At 35.9% G+C, this 21,926-nt stretch overlaps 1 protein-coding gene across 1 annotated transcript in view; it reads right to left on the reverse strand.

Moving 5' to 3' along the window:
• LOC128490651 (fibrillin-2-like) overlaps positions 1-21,926 on the reverse strand; it is an 82,906-nt gene that overhangs the window by 42,665 nt on the left and 18,315 nt on the right. Inside the window, exons 5-6 of the mRNA XM_053462637.1 lie at positions 17,564-17,659; positions 9,764-9,859 (exon numbers count right to left, since the gene is read on the reverse strand). Of these exons, the coding sequence (XP_053318612.1) occupies positions 9,764-9,859; positions 17,564-17,659 (192 nt within the window). The remainder of the gene's footprint in view (positions 1-9,763; positions 9,860-17,563; positions 17,660-21,926) is intronic.

A 21,926-nucleotide genomic window follows, 5' to 3' on the forward strand; every position in this document is an offset into this window, starting at 1 on the left:
ACAGCACTTGTAGCTGGGACATGCCTCTAAAATTGCGAGGGGTTAATAAAAAATGTACGCCTTTACAGAAATGTACAGCTTTACAAAATATAATGGTGCTATACAAATCAATACACTTAATAATAAAAATAATGGGTAAATCATTTGCTCATGTTCAAAGAAAGCAATGATCCAAAGATCGTATTCTATGCACGAAGATCTCTTTTGTTTGGAAAAAGGACTACACAGAAAGACACTGAATTTTCAGTGGTTTCTTTCTAGAAAAGCTTTGGTACATCAGGTCCTGAGCAGATATGCATATCCTGTACTTCACAAAAAAATTGTTGCCCAGCTCAGGATTTTTAGTCAGCCACAAGGCAATTGAAAAACACTAAAAAAAAATTCAGGAGTCCCCCTTTCAAGAGGTTTACAATTTTAAAAAACAAAGTTTACGTGGAAAATTGGCTGGCTGTGGAGGAAAAAAAACTAAATAATTAAAGAAGTAAATGAACAGAAATAATTTGACAAAATAAATATGAAAAATGATCAAATGAAGCATTGTATTTTAACAAAGAAATGACAGCTTATATGTTTCTGTTGCTTTAAGTCAAAACCCTTTTCAGCACATGGACACGGGCCAACAAAAACAGCAGTAACTCAACTAATAGCGAAAGAAATGAATGCGTATAAATGGTATGTCTCATATACGGACTTTATTTTTATTATATGAAGAGAAAAGAATTTTAAGTGGCTGTTAGTCATTTCATTTGCCATACGTCTAGTAACGCAGTTCCTCCTGTCTCATAGGAACCTCACGGAAAGGAATTAGTCTAAGCAGGAAAAGCCCTAGAGAAAACAGAGAATTTTTTTTTTCTAAAAGTTATTTCCTGCTATCAGTTCACCAGGGCAATAATTCCCTTGGCTGTATTAATTAATATGTAAAATGTACCAGATGTGAGCGCAGTACAGTTCACCATCACATTTAGCAAAGACGCCATGCAAGGTTTTGATTTAGTAGTTTCAGGCGGTGTCACATTTCTGTGGCTGATGTCATGCCATGTACAGTAAAACAGGTACGTAAGGGATTTATAGACATTCCATTAAGGCCTGGCCCTTGAAGATTATGTAATATCCTTTAGTTGAATAAACAAATGATGTGTGTTCTCAAATCTCGCCTGTAGAAAGGATTCTGGGTAACATATTTTTAATCAACAATCCTCCATTTTGCGCATAGCTATGTCACTTTCTTGTACCCAGCGCATCTTTCGGTATGAAACTGCACATTTTGTGGTAATGCACTTCATACGCAGTTATCCGGGATATGTATACAGTGATTGAACAGCTTTTCATTATCTAAGACAGTCTGACAATTGCATGACTATAGAAATGAAGCCCCTAGGTTCAGTAAACAGAAAGAGGCAACCACTCACATCTGTACTTGCCACATCATCCTAAGGAGGGATGTATACATAACACATGACAGCTACATATACACACTGACCTAATAAGCCTGGCTGAGTTTTCTTAGTAGGCCTTTAGGAAAATACATCATTCCGACAGTGAGAAACGCAAGTATTTCATTCCTCACCCCCCACCCCACTCCCTTGGAGGGAATCTGAACTTGGGAAAAGAATGTGTTTTTAATGTCTACCCACATAATAAATCACACAATCACATAGTGGAATGTATCCTATATATCACTGCGCTAAATACTTTTTCTTGACTTCATGGGCTGTGCATGTGTCCCAAGAGTCCTTAAAAGGTCTGGGCAATAACGCATATGGTATGTTTTATATTAATGGTAAGGGACTGTCTGGGTGCTTTGTATGGGGATCCATGTGTTAGCATTTGAGGCACATCCCTATTTGGTGTATGTCTGGATGCAATTACATGTGAAAAATGTTAAATGTTTTATTATAGCCTACAATGTAAAGTAACAGCTGATACATTTGCCAAGCCTTCCTATCTAGTGTTATCTGTCTTAGTTAATGTAGTACAACTGGAGGCCTCTGGCCACTAACCAACCAAACATTTGGACAATGACAGCCTTGTTTTGTCTTTTGTTACTGGCTTGATGCCTGGCTTGGCCTGGCTCTTCATGAAAAGAGAGGCATATACCTGAACTGAGCCAGTTAAAATGTCATCTCCCCTTCCATGTCTGGATAAACCCTTTCTGGGGGTCTGGCTTGTCACATGGAATTGCCTGGTTGCTCATCTCAAGTATCTACATACTTATACTTGCTAAGAAGCATCACAACACTTAGGATCCATATCCTTTTGAAATCCTTTCCATTTGATTGAAAAAAAGCTTTCTACAATAGAACAAGCTATTTAATGCACCACGTTTCCAGGATATACCTGACCCAGATTTTTAGATATTTGTGTGATTTTTTGTTTACATGTTATTCCTGTGTGTACCAAATGTATTAAAAAGCTACCAACAACGACAGCAGTTTTAAGTGTATTCATACAAACCAAGCCAACCTTTTCCAAGACACAATAAGATGAAATGTACGTGAACAGGCAGACGAAAGCAGGACAGTTAAGAAAAAGTCTGGTAGTCTCAGATAATCCTTTGAAGCTTTGTTTGAGATGAGGATTTGTCTATACATGTAAATGGTATTCAGAAAAGAAAATAATGTAAAATTTTTGTTCTGAGACATTCCACAATATTCAAGTCAGTCAGTTAGTAAATGCCTTTCATATCACAAAAAAATAAGCTATGGGAGTATTTGTTGGCCTTTTATACAAGAAAAAGTACCATAAGTTTGTAGCAGAAAGTTTGGAGCCTGTGCATTCAAATGTTTGTATAAAGAAAATGTTAGGAAAATTAGCTGTTAATAAAGAGGTTGCAATAAAAGCTACATTTATATAGAAATCATTTTTTGTTTTTGCTGAAAACCAACCCTCCTAACTGATACATTAATTATAATGCATTAGTGCTGAATCTTGGCCAAAGTATGTTGTAAAACGTGCCGGCTAGCATACCTATGATGGCATCTATACCCCAAGCAGGTGAGCGTTGTGTTTTACAGCTAACTTATTTACTTGAATCAAGTCCATTAAGTGGAGGGTATCTTTACAGACACTACACTTTTGCTGTGATGGATTCTGCTGTCTTGTCATGATGACCACTCAGAACCTATATCTTATATGTAGCTGTTACAGTATGCATGCAGGCTCTATCTGTTAATTTGTTTTCCCAGTGTTCTTCTATAGTGTCCGCCATGCTTCTGTTTAGTCTGCCACACCCTGATGAGGTGTGTTGGTTGTTTGTTCTACCTTCTCAGCTCAGGTTTAGTGTTTTGGTTCAAAGTAAAGGTGACTTTTGTGAGGTACTGTGAAGAAGAATGGTCACTGGGTGCAACTAACCTGCTTGTTTGCCATAGTTTAAATCCTTAATGCTTCATACTGACTAACATCTTGGTTCCAGGTGCAGGGACACGACCTAAGTTTCCTGGCTGGCGAAGGAACAATACTATTGTGTTGTGTTCACTAAATGCCTTCACTGAACGCACTTTTGCACATGCACAGTACATGTTGCTTTCAAATGGGCCAGAAGGTTTGATAATTAAGACACGTCACAGGATATAAGTCCAGTTTGCCCGCACTGTTCTGGACTGTTGATAGCTGTTATGTTATGGTATCTGTGGTTATTCATGTTTTGTAACCAGGTGTCCATGTATGCCATGTACTGAATGCCTTACTCAGGGGCCATCCATGCTTGGATCTCTGGTCAGCTGTAGCTGGACTTCTTAGCCTTGTAGTTCTGATAATTTTGTATAAGAAAAAACACCACCTCAAACCACTAAAAGTACCAAATAATCTGTGTTATGTTGCCTGATTTGGGTGATACAATAGGTCTACCTAGTATTAGTGATTAGTGATAGCCCGCTTATTTTCCTGATTTTCCTCCATTTATTAGATGTAAATGTATATTTTTGTTGTATATACTATAGTATCTATATACATACAAGTATTCTTTCAAAGTAAAATAAAATGAGTGGATTCTGCTGTTGATTGAAATCAGACCCATGTGTTATTTGAGCTCTGTATGTCATAAAATCAATTATCTGGATCTTTGTTCTTGAGTGTAAAATAAATACACTGAGGGCTATTTACTTTAGATGAGGGCAGATCAATAAGCACTAATGGCTGTCCAGGAATGGAAAACTGGGTAAAACACATCTGTTACTGATCTTTTGAAACCCCTTTTATTGTGCATAAACACTAAAACCCATTTAAAGAAATGGCAAACTTAACATTTTCTGATTTTGGCAGTTCAGCTGTGTTCAGCCTAACTTCTATGAAGAATAAACAAACCCCACAATAAATGCCTAGCGGGAATAACTTTACCTATCTCAGAGTCTGGGAATTTAGCCCTATGTAGGAAACCCCCTACTGATTTAAACAGAAATCCAGCATAGTTATCTGAGCTGAACAAATATATAAATCATTGAATTAGGTACTAACAACACAACCTATCCACTAACATTGAAGGCTGTACTGAACCATTTTAAATGTTATTGAGAACTACAATTCAATACTAAATAGTATACTATCACTATGGTTGTGAATGTGTGTCTTATCATCCATTCACTTTGCAGAAGACCGGATTAAAGTGAGCATTCTAAGGTGCCCTTAGAGGTTTTCAAGTGTTTCCTGACAATTACCACCATTACCGTACTTCTCAGTTCCTGTGTTTTGTCAGCTACAGTTTCATCTAAATACAATGCTGAAAAACCTATGCTAAAGGTGAAATGTGTCAGTCAATGGAATATATGGGTTTCAATATCTATCCGATATGAATGCAACTATTTAATTCCTCACACCCCACCCCACAGATATGGAAAATCCTATCTGTCATTGATTGACAGATAGGGCTTTCCTTATCTCAGACGTCCACTCAAGAGCTGCCATTTTTGCACCAACTAGGCTATTGAGGGCTGAGGATTATTTTTTCAAACAAATCTTAACCCACTCCAAAACCACTGCATAGGGGACACAGGACAATATGGACATATAAGGCATGGGTCAGGATCAATCACCAGTCCCTTTAGCTAATTTTCTTTTCATTCTTTTATCTTTTTTTTTTTTGCTGTCGTGGGAATGCGAGTTGGAAGCAGAGTTTAATTTAACATCCAAATCAACTCAACCACAAGTTACACATTTTAAACACGCAAAGCTTCACATCTTAATGGATATTTAAGTTCCTTTTTGAGTTACAATGTGTATAGTGTTTTGAGTTCTATAGAGCTGTTATCCATTTATTGAACCGTGAATTTAAGTTTCTAAACTAAGCTAGTAATATTTGGTAAAGCTGAACATTCCATAAAACTCACTTCTATAATTCTAGTATTCTGATTCATGTATACCTAAACTGACTATGGATGGGTTATCATGCTAAAAACTATATATTCAGAAGAAATCATAATCTAAGATTTTTGTTAATAAGTGCCTATATATATTTATTCTACAGTTGCCAGCAACTGAAATATTGACATCCTTCGTGTGCTTATATAATCCTGCAATGAATGAATATATATATTCACTGATAGTATCATGAGAATACTAGCGTCAAAACCAAAAAGATTCCTTAGACCGTAACATTAGGTTCCTCTGTGTCAAACCTATTTGTTGGAAAACATGAACTAGTCGGCAATGATTTATTTATTTCAACTGGAGTTTGCTGAAAGGCAGAAAATCTTTTTCAGAAAAAAGCTCAACTGTGTGCCTGGGTTGTGTAAATGAAGAACTTCAGTAAATGGGAGGCAGCAATATGACAGGATGAGATCAGCAATCACCGTGAGATGATTGGGGGCAGCCCATACATTACTCAGTGGTGGAGCCTCTCTGAAACATGTTAAGTGATACCATCCTGTGGCTTTAGCTCTGTTTCACTTGGCCCAGAAGACCCTGTATACACACAGCTGCTGGAGCTTGTTTTGTCTCCTACAACATGTCTGTGCTAAAAGACATTCTCCAGGGCTTGATTAAAAAAAATCTCTCTACCAGCGCAGCATATATAAGATATGTCAGCACGATATGCAAAATACAAATAAAATAAGTGAGACATTAAATCACCGTATCAACAACAAAGAATGCTCCATTCGGTATGAATATCACACGTCACTGTATATGTAAGGGTAACTTTTTTTATGGCAGGGTTACTGTAATTATAACATGGTTATAATCAAACCTAGGAACTCTCTAAATGAGCGGACTCTGAGATGCTTGAAATGTTAACCCTTTAAATGCCCAGTGTGAAGATTGTAAATAGTGACTCACCAAATGTGTTAACTTTAATGTCTCTGATATCAGTTCTCATGAAAATATTGATTTCGCATTATTTAAAGATACACTTAATTGAGTTACCTTCATTCAAGCACGGATATCAACCATAACATAGTTGGAGTAACATCAGCAACTTATCTATAATCACAGTATGAAGGAGTCAGGTTGAGACGGTGTGACCCTGAGAATCTGCCCCTTCACCCTGAGACTGATGCAAAAACCCTGTTCCCAGGTATTGTTATAATATTCTGCTTGGTCTTAGTGTCCTAAGATGAATTATGGTGGAGGTAGAGATTGATGTTATTGAAATGTTGTGAAGTAATTAAGTAGAGAACAACAAAACCCCCTTTTATTCTTTATTCATTGTTCCATATTATTGGTATAGGTTGAAGCCTGAATTAAGTTATTATGACTGTTACTCGATTTTCACATCAAGAACTCCCTTCTCTGTCCCTCCATACACACACCACAAACCTCTCTCACTGCCCAAGATCTTGCTACCTACTTCCAGACAAGATCGAGACCATTAGACAAGACCTCTCTTCTTTACAACCCCCTCCTTTGCCACCCAACACTTTCTCAACTCATCCCATACTAACTGCCTTTCCCTTACAACTGAAGAAGAGATAGCCACTCTTCTTTCTTCCTCTCACCCAACAACCTGTCCCCTTGACCCCATCCCATCACACCTCACAAAGTATCTATGTCCATTCCTTGGTCCATCACTTACCCACCTATTTAATATTTCTCTATCATCTAACTGTACCAAGAGCCTTCAAACATGCGCTAATCACACCCATTCTAAAAAATCCTTCCTCAGATCCCATCTGTCTGACTAACTACTGCCCTATCGCTCTGCTTCCTTTTACATCTAAGTTGCTTGAACGGGTTGTGTACAATCGCCTTACTAACTTCCTCTCCTCTAATCCCTTTCTTGACCCTCTACAGTCTCGTTTCAAACCCCTTCCCTCTACTGCAACAGCTCTAACAAAAGTCTCCAATGACTTGCTCTCTGCCAAAGCAAAAGGTCACTTCTCCATGCTAATACTATTGGATCTATCTGCTGCTTTTGATACTGTTGATCACCACCTTCTTCTAGACTCACTTGCTTCTACAGGCATTCGAGATACAGCTCTCTCCTGGATCTCCTCATATCTGTCTAACTGTCCCTTCTCTGTCAGATTCTCTGGCAAGACATCATCACCCCTTCTACTTTCGGTTTGCGTCCCCCACGGTTCAGTCCTTGACCCTCTGCTGTTCTCTCTTTGTACTTCATCTCTTGGCAAACTAATCAACTCATTTGGCCTCCACTATCATCTATATGCAGATGATACCCAAATCTACCTGTCTTCTCCTGATCTCTCTCCATCTCTCATGTCACGTATTATCAATTGCTTGTTTGCTATTTCTTCATGGATGTCACAACGCTACCTGAAACTTAAATCTTTCTAAAACTGAACTCATTATCTTCCCTCCTTCCATCTCCACTCCATTACCTGAATTATCTATCACCATTAACAATACGACTACCTCTCCTACTAACCAGGCCCGATGCCTTGGGGTCATCCTTGACTCTAACCTCTCCTTCATCCCTCATTTTCAGACCCTCACCAGATCCTGCTGCTTGCACCTAAAAAACATCTCTCGCATCCGCCCATTCCTCACCCAAGAATCCAAAAAAATTCTGGTTCATTCACTTATCATTCCCCTCTTGACTACTGCAACACTCTTCTGGTTGGCATTCCACTGTCTCTGCTCTACAGTCTGTCCTAAATGCTGCTGCTAGGCTTATCTCCCTTGTACGCCGCTCCTTGTCTGCTTCCCCACTCTGTGAAACCCTATTACCTTTAGAATAAAATTTAAAATCCTGGCACTAACATATAAGGCTCTCCATAACACTGCTTCTCCATACATTTCTGCACTTATAAGCAAATACTCTCCTACACGATCCTTACGTTCTTCCCATGGGCTAATGCCCTCCTCCTCACTTATCACCTCTTCCTTTTCCCGTCTACAAGATTAAACTCAGGCTGCCCCATATGTCTGGAATCTACTTCCACCGAACCTTCAGCATTCACCCTCCCTCCCAACATTCAGGAAACATCTCAAAAGTCACTTCTTCAGAGAAACATACCATCTTAGCTGCTAGAACTTCCTTGTCATTTATACAACCATCTCACTACCTCTCACCATTTCTCTGTGCCTTATGTTTTTTCACCCCATTCCCTCAAGATTGTACGCTTGCGAGCAGGGCCCTCTCCACCTAATGTATCAGTTTGTCTTAGTCTGTCAATTCTCGTCTTGTCATACCCCTTGAATATATGTATTGTGTTAAGTGCTGCGTAATTGTTGGCGCTATATAAATAAAAGATAATAATCAAGAAGGAAATGTGCAGTCGAGGTGGAATAAAGAGGGATACATTGTATTGAATGTATCTTAATTTTCATGTCGGTGTCATGAACTTAATAAAACTAAAACCTATAAGGAGACTAATATCTTAACACAAGCTTCTAGATGAGAAAAGTTTCCTTTTCAGATGAGAAATCCATACTTTTGATCACTGAGTCAGTTTCCTGAGTGCACAAATTCCACTGGGAAACACAAGCTGGTGGTATCCACATGATTTCCCCTGCTTTCCTATGGGTTCTTACTATAAACCTCATTCTCTCACCCATCCTGATGACAAAACCACATTACAGATTTTTCTTTGCGTAGGGGTTCTGGCTGTGAAGGGAGGGGGTACAAATTTAACAGCAGTGTTCATGCAAACACTACAAAAACACACATTGTTTAATCTACGCACATATGTACTGCAAGCTTTCCTTGGCACGTTTTCAAATGGCGCTATTGTTTTAATGAATTGCTACAACCTGACATCTGCTTTTCCCCCTCCTTCCCTGTACATTCCCTTTCCAAGGCTGGATGAAATTATATTTTGAACCCCTTCACCACCAGAAGCAAGCAATGTGTAGCAAGCCCAACAGTGTACATAAGATAGAGGGAAAAAGAAGTGCAATGAAAACACTTTATGTGATATATTAAATGTACCCTTTGAATATACTGGTGCTTCCATAAGTAGCATAACGTTAACACAAAATGTTCTCATAAATGGTATTTAAACACAGAATTACAATTTTATCTTGTTGTGTCCTTTCTTAGATCTTAAAAATATATATTTCCTCCTCATTTATAGCTGTTACTTATTTTACAGCTATTTTGATTTTTTTACCTGCTATTAAAAAGCCTCTGAAACCCTCTTAACAATAGTTTATTTAGCATAAGACCTTAGGGTTTTTGAGGTTACTGGAAATGTAGTGAAACAAGTTGGGCACTTTCTAAAAGCTGAAACTGGCTTCATATCAGGACTAGGAGTTGCCACCTAGATGGCATTTTACCTGAGCCACTAACAAAAATCATAAAAAGAAATCATATAATTCAAAGACTAGAACATAAGGTTATGTTGTGTTTAGCAATAATCTAATACCTTACCTCTTTCACACTGTGGACCAGTAAAACCATAGACACAGGCACATCTGTTGGGTCCAATGCAACGCCCTCCATTCTGGCACCCATTTTCACAGACAGCTTTAAAGAAACAAATAACATTTGATGGTCATAATGTATACATATTACTTATTATTTACATTTTTTGACAATCATTCAAATACACGATATGCTACAAATGTGACATGTTACAGAACACTCATAGGAATGTTAATAGACAACATAACATCTAGCAGAAGTTGGAACACACAAATGGGTCAAAGGCAGGCTTTATCAGTTTGTCTCCATACCAGCTTTTATGGTCTGAATGTTGATTTGAATAAAAACAAAGAGCCCTATTTAGAACTACTGTGATTTTAGCCTTCATATTATTCTTTTAGGGAACTATTAAGTCTGTCATACCAGGCTAACTTCTGTTGAGTGGACTGGGCTTCAATAATTCTGCTGCAAAAAGCAAGCACTTTTTATAGATTTACAAAAAAACACCAACATAATATAATACTTTTATAGTTAAATTCCACTGCAATGTGAAATATTGAGGTTTTTCAGATGAAAGTTACCATTTCTAAGATCAATTTTCGGTCGCATTGGGCTGGAAAAGAATATATCTAAACTAACGGAACAACAATTAAAAAAAAGGCCCAGACTAAGATCATACTGTATGTGTCACTATTTTTTTTCTCATAAGAGGATTATTCTTCATGATTTTGCGATTCGATTCAACCTATTGGTTCTGTCAAGTAATTCTAGACATCTTTCTCGATCTGTGTTTACATGGGAAATCAAAGCTCTCAAACTTTTGACCATGGGAAATTGGTATGGAAAACTTCCCAGTCTTCCCATTTTTGGCCATGGGAAACTTTCTCGTTCTTAATTTGTGGTACTTCCTAGCAAATGGTTTCCTTTCTATTGGGATTCCAGATTTGACAATGCACCAGATAAAATGCCCTGATGAACCTAGAATAGAGCAGTGCAGGAGACAGACTTGGTCTGATCTGTAGCATATGGATGCAGACTAATTGGATGTCTGGAACTGGCTGTCATACAAAGCCACAAAAGATCAGGTTGAAACCTCATCATGTCTGGGCAGTTGTAGACTGAAAGAAAATGTGCCAGTCTAAAACTAAAGTAGGGTTATATTTTTATAGGTACATTACCAGCTTAACCCTAAAAGTATCAGATGGTCGAACGTATTTACATATTATTCTAATCCAGACTTCTAATTTTAATATTAAATGCAAATTGCAGTTGGGATCTTGTCTAACTGGCTTTAAATCAGGGTATAATTTCAATGAAATTTTTTTTTTTTTTTTTTTTTTTTTTTTTTTGTTTTTAATATTATTACAACATAAATACACAACAGTAAAACAGATATTAGAAATTCTTTAAATAACATAAAAGTATATCTATATACTATCTATAATATAAGTTACCATTTTAGCATTGATAATACATACTGTAGCTAGAATGAGATACTTCACATATTATCTCATGATCTAGCATAACATAACATAACATAAACCTAGCATTCACACCTCATCCATCCACGCTAAAGAACTCAAATCTTAATAATTTATTATACGTTACCATAGCTAATTGGATATTTATCTGTCCAGGGTTTCCAAATTGAATTAAATTTATGTAAGCACTGATGCGCTTGATAATATCCATATTCCATTAAGCATTGGAATTTTAATTGATTAACCACCTTCTCTATATTAATATTTATTGTTTGTTGCCAATTTCTAGCTATAGTTATCTTCATAGCTAAACAACTCTGTATTACCAATGCTCTTTCATTAAAGGATAAATTAATCAAGTTCAAATGAAGTAGAGCTTTTTCTGGAGATGGTGGAATATCTTTTTTAATAACATCAGAGATTAACATAAACACTTCATACCAAGTTTGTATAATTTTACCACAATCCCACCAAATGTGTCTAAATGTTCCATGAACTAAATTACATCGCCAACATACGGGAGATGCGCTCTGTTTAATCTTAGCTAATCTAACAGGGATCAAATACCATCGGAGCATAATTTTAAGATGTAATTCTGACATATTAAGACAATGGGAGACTTTATTTATTTCTATTGCACTTTTTATCCACTGTTTTTGGTCTACTTGTATATCCAACTCTTGTTGCCAGGAAGTCCAAGCTTTAATGTGTAATGGGCTGTCCAATTCTTCCATTATGAGATAACATCTCTTGAGACATTTGGTGACAATCTCTCGAGAAAACAAATCATTAAAATGTATAGTTGAGTCCTCTACATATAGATGTTTATTTAAATAATACTTAATCCTTACTAAAGTAAAGGACTCAGTATTTGTCAGGTTAAATTCCTCAGAAATTTGATTAAATGATTGCATCTCATTTACATTCAGTATATCGTTGATTCTTTTATTTCTGAAATTATACCATTTCCCTAAATTCAAAGAGGGAATATTTTTCTGTAATGTTTCTAACGGTGCTGATGGAATTATTCTATTCCTCATCCCTATTCGGTGTTTTAAAGAGTACCAAAATATCATTGAGCTTTTAAGAGAAATGGGAAGAGATTCAGAAATTTTATGAAAACTATCATGATGCATCCATAATAAACATTCTAAATTAGACAATCCCATTAATTCCTGCTCTATGCAAAACCAGTCTTCGTTGGTGCTATGTTTATATTGAATCTTTAATGTATGCATTAGTAGGCTGGCCTGTGCATATCTCCCTAACGAGGGCACATTTAAACCCCCCTTATTTTTATTTGCATATAGGATTCTCCTAGAAATTCTAGGCTTCCTATCTACCCAGATAAATTTCTCTATGTTTTTTTGAAATATTTGTATCCAGTATTCTGGAAGCTTAATAGGGATCATTCTTAACATATAGAGCCATTTTGGAATTATATATGATTTTATAATGTTTATTCTGCCTAACCAGGACACGAAAAGTCCCTTCCATGCTGAAATTTGTTTCATCAATTCCACTCGCAGTTTGTTATAGTTAATTTCAATAATGTCAGATATCTTAAATGGGATAGTAATACCTAAATAATCAATCTTATTAGTTTCCCATGAAAAATCATAGGCTTCTTCCAAATTTTTCCTTATCAAATCTGGAATACATACTGTCACTGCTTGTGACTTTCTTGTATTTAGCTTATAGTTAGATAATTTACTAAAATAGGATATTTCTCCAATTAATGCATTTAAAGAAAAAACTGGGTCATATAAATATATCATGACATCATCTGCGTATAAACTAATCTTGTTATCTATATCACCTATCTTAATTCCCTTAACATTGGCATTGTTCCTGATCCTGGATGCCAAGGATTCCATCGTAAGTACAAATAACAATGGCGCTAGTGGGCACCCCTGTCTAGTGCCATTATTGATAATAAACCATTCAGAGCTGAAGCCCTGACCTACTACTCTTGCAGTCGGATTAGTATATAATGATAATACAGAGTCAATGAATCCGTCACCTAATCCGTAGCATCGTAAGGATTCTTCTAAGAAAATCCAATTTACTCTGTCAAATGCCTTCTCTGCATCGAGGGCCAGGAACAAAGAGGGAATTTTATATGAGGATACGTATTCCACTAAGTCAATTATTTTACGAGTATTGTCGTTAGATTGTCTTCCCTTGATAAAACCTGTCTGGTCTTTATGGATTAATTGGGGGCAAATTACCTTTAAACGATCAGCTAAGATGGCTGAGTATAATTTTGTGTCCACATTAATTAATGAAATCGGTCTATAATTAGCCAATATTGTATCATCTTTACCGGGTTTTGGAATTGGGAGAATAACAGCCTCTAGCATGCCGTTAGGAAAATTCTTAATGTTTTTAATGTAATTAAATATATTTGTTAAGTGAGGAGATAATACTTTAATAAGTTTTTTATAAAATAACGCAGTAAAGCCATCTGGTCCGGGGGCCTTGTTTAATTTTGATGATTTTATCGCCTTCCAGACCTCGTCCTCCGTAAAGGGCGTATCCAACTGTATCGCCTGTTCTTTTGAAATTTTTGGTAATTTAGAATCCACTAAATATTTCTTAATAATTTCCCTATCTTGCTCTTGGTCAGAAATATTGTAAAGGGTTGAATAAAATTCACCAAAAGCCTTTCCTATATCTTTCGGGTTGTGCAAATAATTATTTCCATCTTTAATTTTAAATATGCGAGTTTTTAAATTTCGTTTTTTCAATTGGTTAGAAAGTAGTTTGTCCGCCCTATTGCCAACATAGTAAAATTTTTGTTTCATTTTAATTAGATTGTAATTCGCTTTAGAAATAAGAATTTCTTCAATATCTTTTTTAATTTGTATCATGTTGGCCATCGAGATATCATTAGGCTGTTCTATACATATACTTTTTAGATTACTCAATGAAATATATAATTCTGACAAATTTTTTCTTTTACCATTGTTTCTAATGAAGGCGGCTTTTTCAATTAAAACTCCTCTCATTACGCACTTATATGCACCCCATACATTTCCTAGCGTTATATCTTCTGTCAAGTTTTCTTGGAAATATTGTTCGGTTTTTAAAACAAGATGTTCACAGATGTCTTTTCTTGCTAATAAAAAATTTCCCACTCTCCAAGATCTAGGCTCATATTTATGTTTCTTTAACATTACAAGAGTGACTGAATCATGGTCTGACCAAGCTATGTTATTAATTAAGATATTTTTACATTCTTTAACTGTCTCTGATTTAGTCAATATTAAGTCGATTCTTGAAAAGGATTTGTGTCGATGAGAGAAAAAGGTATAATCTTTTTCGGCTGGTCTTATGGTTCTCCATATGTCATATAATTTGTATTTCCCCAAAGTCTCCCTAAATGCTTTCGAAAGGGCAGGCTGGTTGTTATTCTGACTAGGTTTTATGATCGTTTTTTTATCCATTTCAGGATCTAAAACACAATTAAAATCTCCCATGCATATAAATGTTCCCTGAATATATTTTTCAATCCTCTGCAAGATGCTATTAAGAAAATGAATTTGCCTTGTATTAGGGGCATATATATTTAATATAGAGTATAATCTATCTTCCAATTTACAAACAATAAAAGTATATCTGGCACTATTATCCTTCTGTGAGTATAATATCTCTGATCTAATTTTATTAGAAATTATAATGGCCACGCCTCGTTTCTTTTTATCTATTAAAGAGGAATGTTCTTTTACGGTATATTTTTTATTATTCAGTCTATTAATGTCCCCATTTAGCAAATGAGTTTCTTGAATTGCGCACACATCTATATGATGTTTATTCATGTAATCAAATAAAGAGTATCTTTTTTGTGGTAAATTCAAACCCTGAACATTTAATGTAGTAAATTTAATCATTACTTTCATTAGCAAAATGATATTTTCGTTGTAAAATATTTGAGCTCACAAAAATTTTTTCCCTAACACATACATTCACTTTCATACATTCAACATTAATTATGGAACCCACAGTACTATGCTTTAACCAGAGGAAACACCCTTGTAGCTCTGACATCATAGTACCACCATAAAAAGAGCGAGAAACGGCACGTAACGACGGGGAGATAAAATATGTAAATAAATAAATAAATTAAGAAAAAAAAAAAAAAAATTAAGTGTGTGTGTTATATGTGTATTGTACGTGTGTCATATACCATGCTCAGTGTAAAACATTATTGTTCAAAATTGGTCAAATCTAACATTTAACCCAGTGTAAGCTGTGAGTATTAGAATGTGTCTAGCATCAAGTGATGAGGAATTCCATATAATCCTCAAAAAACTGCGGTTATATAACCCTTTAAGGGTATCTTGTAGTATATCGTGCCTTATCAAAAAATAATTCTCAAAAATTGGCTAATAGATCCAGTGTAATATACAAAAAAAAAAAAAAAAAAAAAAAAAAAAAAAAAAAAAAAAAAAGGTGTAATATGTGTTAAATCTGTGTAGTGTATATAATTTATGTGTGTCATTTTTCGTGTTTCAGGGAAAGAGGGTAAATTGACCCCAAGTGTACTGTGAATATTAAAGTGTGTCTAACATAAGAAGAAAAAAAAAAAAAAAAATTTCCTTGTAGCTTAGGTTCGGCTATCACTTAGTTCTATTTCCATCTTCTTTCTCATTAAGGAGGATTTTCATTCAGCCATTTTCTGGCATCTTCAACTGAGGGCAAGATAGTCATTTGTTTGCCAGTTCTTATTATCAATTTAACTGGGAATCCCCATATATAATTTATGTTCCTGTCCCGCAAAATCTTAGTTATGTCTTTAAATCTTCTTCTCTTCTGCCTAGTATCGGATGAAAGATCTTGAAAGAAAAGGAGATGTTGGAACTTATCTATTTTAGGTGTATACACACTTGAAGCTCTCAAAATTCTCTGTCGCATATGAAAGGTAGAAAAACGGATAATAATATCTCTTGGTTTTGCGTCCATAATAGATTTAGGCTTAACTGTTCTATAAACATTTTCAATTATGTCTTCTTTTTCTACATCAGGGATAAATTTCAATGAAATTTTAAGCTCTGTGGTGTGCCAAACCAACAGTTTTATAGTACAACTGCAGAGGCCCAATAGTCGTAGGGAAATCATATTTTCCCAGAGAAGGCAACAAAAGCTGTTTATGGTTCTGAACTTAGAGTTACTCAGTATTCCGCAAAAAACACATCCATAAAGTAAACATAAATTATAAACAAATGGCCTTGCCACCCACACTAACCCATATTTTCTCTTCCTTCTACTGTCTTGGTATTCCATTTACCACGTCATTGTGTCTATTGGCATACGCTTCAAATTAATCTTTACAGATTGTTTTTGGGGTTATTTATGAATCCTCTCCCAAGTCTTCTCTAGACTAAGTCACTAGCCAACTCTCATTTGTCTTGAGCTTCATTCACTGAATGGTTACTACAAATAATGAAAAATCTCATCTCACCTCATCAACTATGCAGTATGCTGGCCAACATAGTCATTTTTTCCAGGAGAAACACTCCTTGATCACGTATATTTAAGGTAGTCATATGAAAAATAGTATGTCCCCACAGCTTACTTTAGTGAATACACTGCTGTCCCTGCTCCGCCCAATAGTTTCTACATTGTTGCTTCACAGATGTTACCATACTATCCATACCACTCTATCCCGTTCCTTGTCAGTTTCTTTCCACTAAGTCGGTCCTCCCTATGCCTTTGAGATGGCAAGTGTTAATGCTTGTATGAAAGAAGATGGAATCGAAAGAAGGAAGAAGGAGATTCAAAGACATATCTTTATTTATTTATTTCCCTGTATTCTAGGAGCCTCTTTGCAGAGAGGTATGTGGTTCTTTATTTCTACAGCCAGATATGTCCTTCTATATAACAAAAAAAAAATCCAGATCCCTGTGCAACGAGAGAATGTGTGTACAGTGCTTATAATGTGCCTCCTTAAGTCACTAAGTCAGTAAACTTTTAACTATCTCTCTATGAATGTATAGTATAACATCCAGGAAAAGATTTCTACAGCTAATCTTCTACGTGTACTTTTTTCTTTAGTCTTGACTTTCCTAATGAATATCTGCCTTGTCCACTCTTTAAGGCTGACAGCATCCATGTCACTGATAATGTGTAAGGGCAACCATTATTGTTGGGATTTCTTCAAAGGAAGGGTGCGAAGATGGGAGAACAGGAGAATGATAACAAACTGAACAGAGACACAGAGCAGGCGATAAGTCATGATCTGAGACCACAACATTCTCTATAAAATACAATAATGTTCTTAACTAACAATGTCACCTCAAGAAAATAAGACTTAAATGCTTACGTTGTCCACAGTGAGTTCCAGTGTATCCTTTCTGGCAGGTACATGAGTCTTCGTTACAGCTGCCACCATTCATACACCGCACATTGCAGTTCATAACTTAGGAAAGAATGACAGACGAATAGAAAATGTTACAACTAAAGCAGCAATCACACTTGACAAACCTACACCAAAGTTCAGACTATATGATATACAACTAAACAACCATAGTGACCCACTTCATAGTCCCCAAAATTTGTATTTTTGTTCTATCTAGACAGTAAATTGGCCATGGAAAATTTAGGCATGAATAGACATGGTTTATGTTTGCCCAGCAACACCCACCATAAAATCAACAGGTTGGTTTTAGGAGGGGGTTTGGGTTACAGACATATGGGACTCAGGGGGTAAACCACAGCTGTATTCCAGTATGGTATTGGCTGCTGCGAACCATTGTCCGCTGACCCCAAGAATGATCTGGAAACGAACAAAAAATCTGGAAACATAATGGAATGTTTGGACTTCTCACTGAGTATGCTGCAAATGTCATGGGTCATAATTTTCTTTCTGTTTCACCATAGACAGGCCTTTGGATTTATATGCACCCCCTATAGACAGAAAGACCCCTTTGTAAGTAACTGTTGTTACCGCTGTTGTTTTTTTTTTACTTTTTGCTAAAGCCACACTATGTGAATGTTGAAGTGGTCATATTACATTAACGTGATTCTGAGATTTAATAACCCTTTACTACGATGGAAAATATTTTTCACTCTGAAAACGTTTCAGGGACACTTTCGTCATGAATTGTTCATGGAAGTAAACAGTTACCTTATTTTTAAGAAGCTGTTACATGGTGATATGAAAGTTTTCTGTGGCTTGCGGCCAGGGTTTACTCAAGTTATCTCAATGCTAACAAGCGTATGAATAATACCACAGGATTCTTTATTCAACTTGTTAATTTTGATTTTGGTCTTTTTCTTTGTGACTGATCCAATGCATTTTTTATGTTTTGCATTACAATGTGGTTTTGGCATTGTCTTTCCATGAGCGATGTGCAGAACATTTTATGAAAGCATAAACAATAAACTTTTTTTTTTTTCTCGTGTTGTTAAAAACATTTTGTTTGTTACAGAAATATGTTAATGTTTTCGTCAGTGCTGCCTAACTTTAATTATACAGAGGTCTGCACATTATTCAGAAACATCGGGTGAGGGGGGTTGAAGCCATTTGCTTTTATGATGTAATACATTAAACATTTTAGGTGTCAGACTGGGCTCCATATTAAAAGCCTTGAAGGCAACAAAAGGCCCATGCTCTTCCAGATGGACAACACTGGCCTAAGTAATAAATCTAAAACATGATGTTAATGGTTCAATTAACTTGTAGCAATGTCTAGTGATGTTTAAGTCTAAATGTTGCAATTATAAGGCTTGTGATGTTAACTTCTACTAATGCTATTTACTGTCTTTAGTGTTTTTTTTATATTCTCTCAGGAAATTGTCTGCAGTTCAGTGCACTTGGGTCATTAACCTTTAAAACAATGAATGGTTCCAAACTTGGACAAAGTGGAAAGTGCTATATGACATGATCCATATAAGTAATTGAGAGAGAGATCAAGCAAACAATAAAACGTTTGTCTATAGGATATAAAGAACCCTTTCTACCAAGGGCTTACATTATTTGATGATGTAATCAAAATATTATTATTATTAAAATTGCCAACTATTATCGTTAACAGGTTTGTGACCTGTGATTGTGCTTCTCCATTGATTCTGGAACAATAATAATGGAATAATTTACTGTCCGAACATTGCCATTCTCAGAGGGAAATGGCTAGAAATGCTGAAACAGTGTTTCATCCTCTAACGAGTTGTTCTTTGTGCACTACATATAGAATGAAATATCCGTTGTTTAAACATTTTCATACAGATAGCGTCTTTGTGGTTCTCCAAGTGAGAGACATTGGTGACATTATTTTGCCACTGCCTGATGTGCATGAACTTTATTTTCATTTTATTCTGCCACTGTGGTGAAAGCTAATACCATAAATACTCGATTATAGAGGCTTCACGATTGAAGGCTTTAAATCCAGACCTACAAAATCAGGCCAATGGAAGGAGAATTCCTTATGATACTAAAGGCAATTGTTGTCTGGAGCCATTCTCTAGGGTTTAATCACCAAAGTAGAAGTTAGCAAGAGAGTGGTTTCACCCCAGGCTATTTTCTCTGCAAGAAGAGCTGAGCTGGCCCTGCATAGTTTAATCTGTGATATACAACTCCTTTTAACTCCCTCTTTAGTAAATATACCCCTCTGACTGCCCTGAGCCTTACTCATGGCATGTCTGTCTGATGTCCCATTCAAGTCACTGCCCTTACTACTTGGTGTAGAGATATGATGTCATATTCTGGCACCCCACTTTTAAAGGAAGCTTGGCACCGTAGGAAACCGACTGGCATACAATTAATGAGATGAAGAATGTGGATTTCCTATTTAAGATATTAACTGTGAATATCCATTTTTGGTCATAGGCTGGACTGATATTCTAGGTTACATTATAATACCCATCAATTCACCCAAAGCTCCTTTTGATCTAATTCAATTATTTACTTATTCAATTCATTTGTAAGGACTGTTCCTTTAAATAATTTGAACTAGTACAGAATACTTCACTGTTAGCAACTCCCATGATTGTCGGTGGAAAAAGAACATGAGGTTTAAAAAAAAAAAGGATTAAAAAAAAAGTCCCAAGTGTTTAGAACAGGTTGTTGGTTCAGCTGTGGCTCAATACTTTCTCTAAGACTAAAATAATCTTCTCTCTTTATACATTCCAAAAAATACATATATATTAAAAAAAAAGTTGGCTTGGTAGATGGAAAGATATTGAGCCAAACCTTTCCTGAATCATTGTGAATACATTCAAGAATCCCACTGGTTTAACCGCTGTGCAGAAATACCAAGAGCAATAGCAAGAATAGAACTATTGACAAATGTATGTTCCCCTACCAAGTACTACAGGACTATAGTGTACTGACACTAATATTTGTAATCACTCATATGAATTGTAAGACCAAAATGTACTGTTAACAATTCATATTTAAGCTATCAGACAATCGGACAAAGGACTGGCAAAATTCACATTGTACTTGGCCTTTCTCAACCTTTTAAACATAGAGTTCTCTAACTAATGACCAAACTAATTAACAATAAATGTTTGACTGCCTGGCCGACTGTGATAGTCAAAAAGCCAAAAGGACTTAATAAATATTTGGTAATAGCCAAATAGCTTGCTAATAGCTTTCTGAAAGACATTGCTCCTTAAAGAGGCTCATTTGTGGCTCCTTTAAAATTTAATGTCTCCAATTCCATGGGGGAATTGTGCAGAATCCTCCATATGCATTTGCCCCTTTTGCACACTCCCAGCTAAATGCAGTTTTGCTGCACCAAAGCACCCACAGAGTGAATGGACTATTAAACTTTAACTGCCCCTAGGCTGAAAGATGCCAGCTCGTTCAGGAGCTGTTCCAATATATAAATCAGGCAAGCCAAGTGTGTGATTTCACAGTTTAGTCACTGACCATGAGCAAAATGGACTCAAGTGAGGAATTATGCATGAAGAGCTTGGAATTCTTACCAGAGCTTTTCAAATTTAGTTAATTAAGTTAAACACATATAACGTCATTCTATCAAATGCTATTTTATCTAATCATAAACCTAGGCAAGTCTGAACCAAATGAAGGTTGCTGACGAATTAATTTCACTTAAGTACTTCAGTAGAAAAGTGCTGTATCCTCATGCTCACTCAAAATCACCTATGCTGAGAAACATTCAATCAATAAGAATTATTTCAAGAAGCCAATTAGTGACGAAAACCATCAGACCACAGAGGAGGAGGGCAGCCTCTTCTGTGTCAGGTAGGTGCTTTAAAGAATGCATATGAGTATGTTTTAATATGAATTTATATACCATGTAACGATACGTGTTACTTGGTACAAATCTAAGATGGCTGCTCCCACAGCATTGACATAAAGTGGGATTTTGAAATATATATTCTTTATTTTAAACTCCAAATAGGTTTAGTTTAGGCATAGGGAAAAAGTATTGATTAGCTTTGATCAAGTACTGAGCAGAGTTGATTCTCCAGACCATGCTATAAAGAATGATATTTTTCATGTAAGATCCTAAATAATAAAAAAAAATTGATGAAACATCCACTGAAAAATACTTGTGTGCTCAGAGGTAATATTAAAATGGGGCCCTCAGGTCCCAATTTTCTACAGGCAAGAGATAAATGTAATCTTTAATGTAGTTGGCTAGAATTTTGTAACATCAGCAACTACATTATATTATTAAGTTACTAAGGTCACAGCAGATAAAGAAATGGCTATT

Source organism: Spea bombifrons, chromosome 1, assembly GCF_027358695.1.
Source record: "Spea bombifrons isolate aSpeBom1 chromosome 1, aSpeBom1.2.pri, whole genome shotgun sequence".
Lineage (NCBI taxonomy): Eukaryota > Metazoa > Chordata > Amphibia > Anura > Pelobatidae > Spea > Spea bombifrons.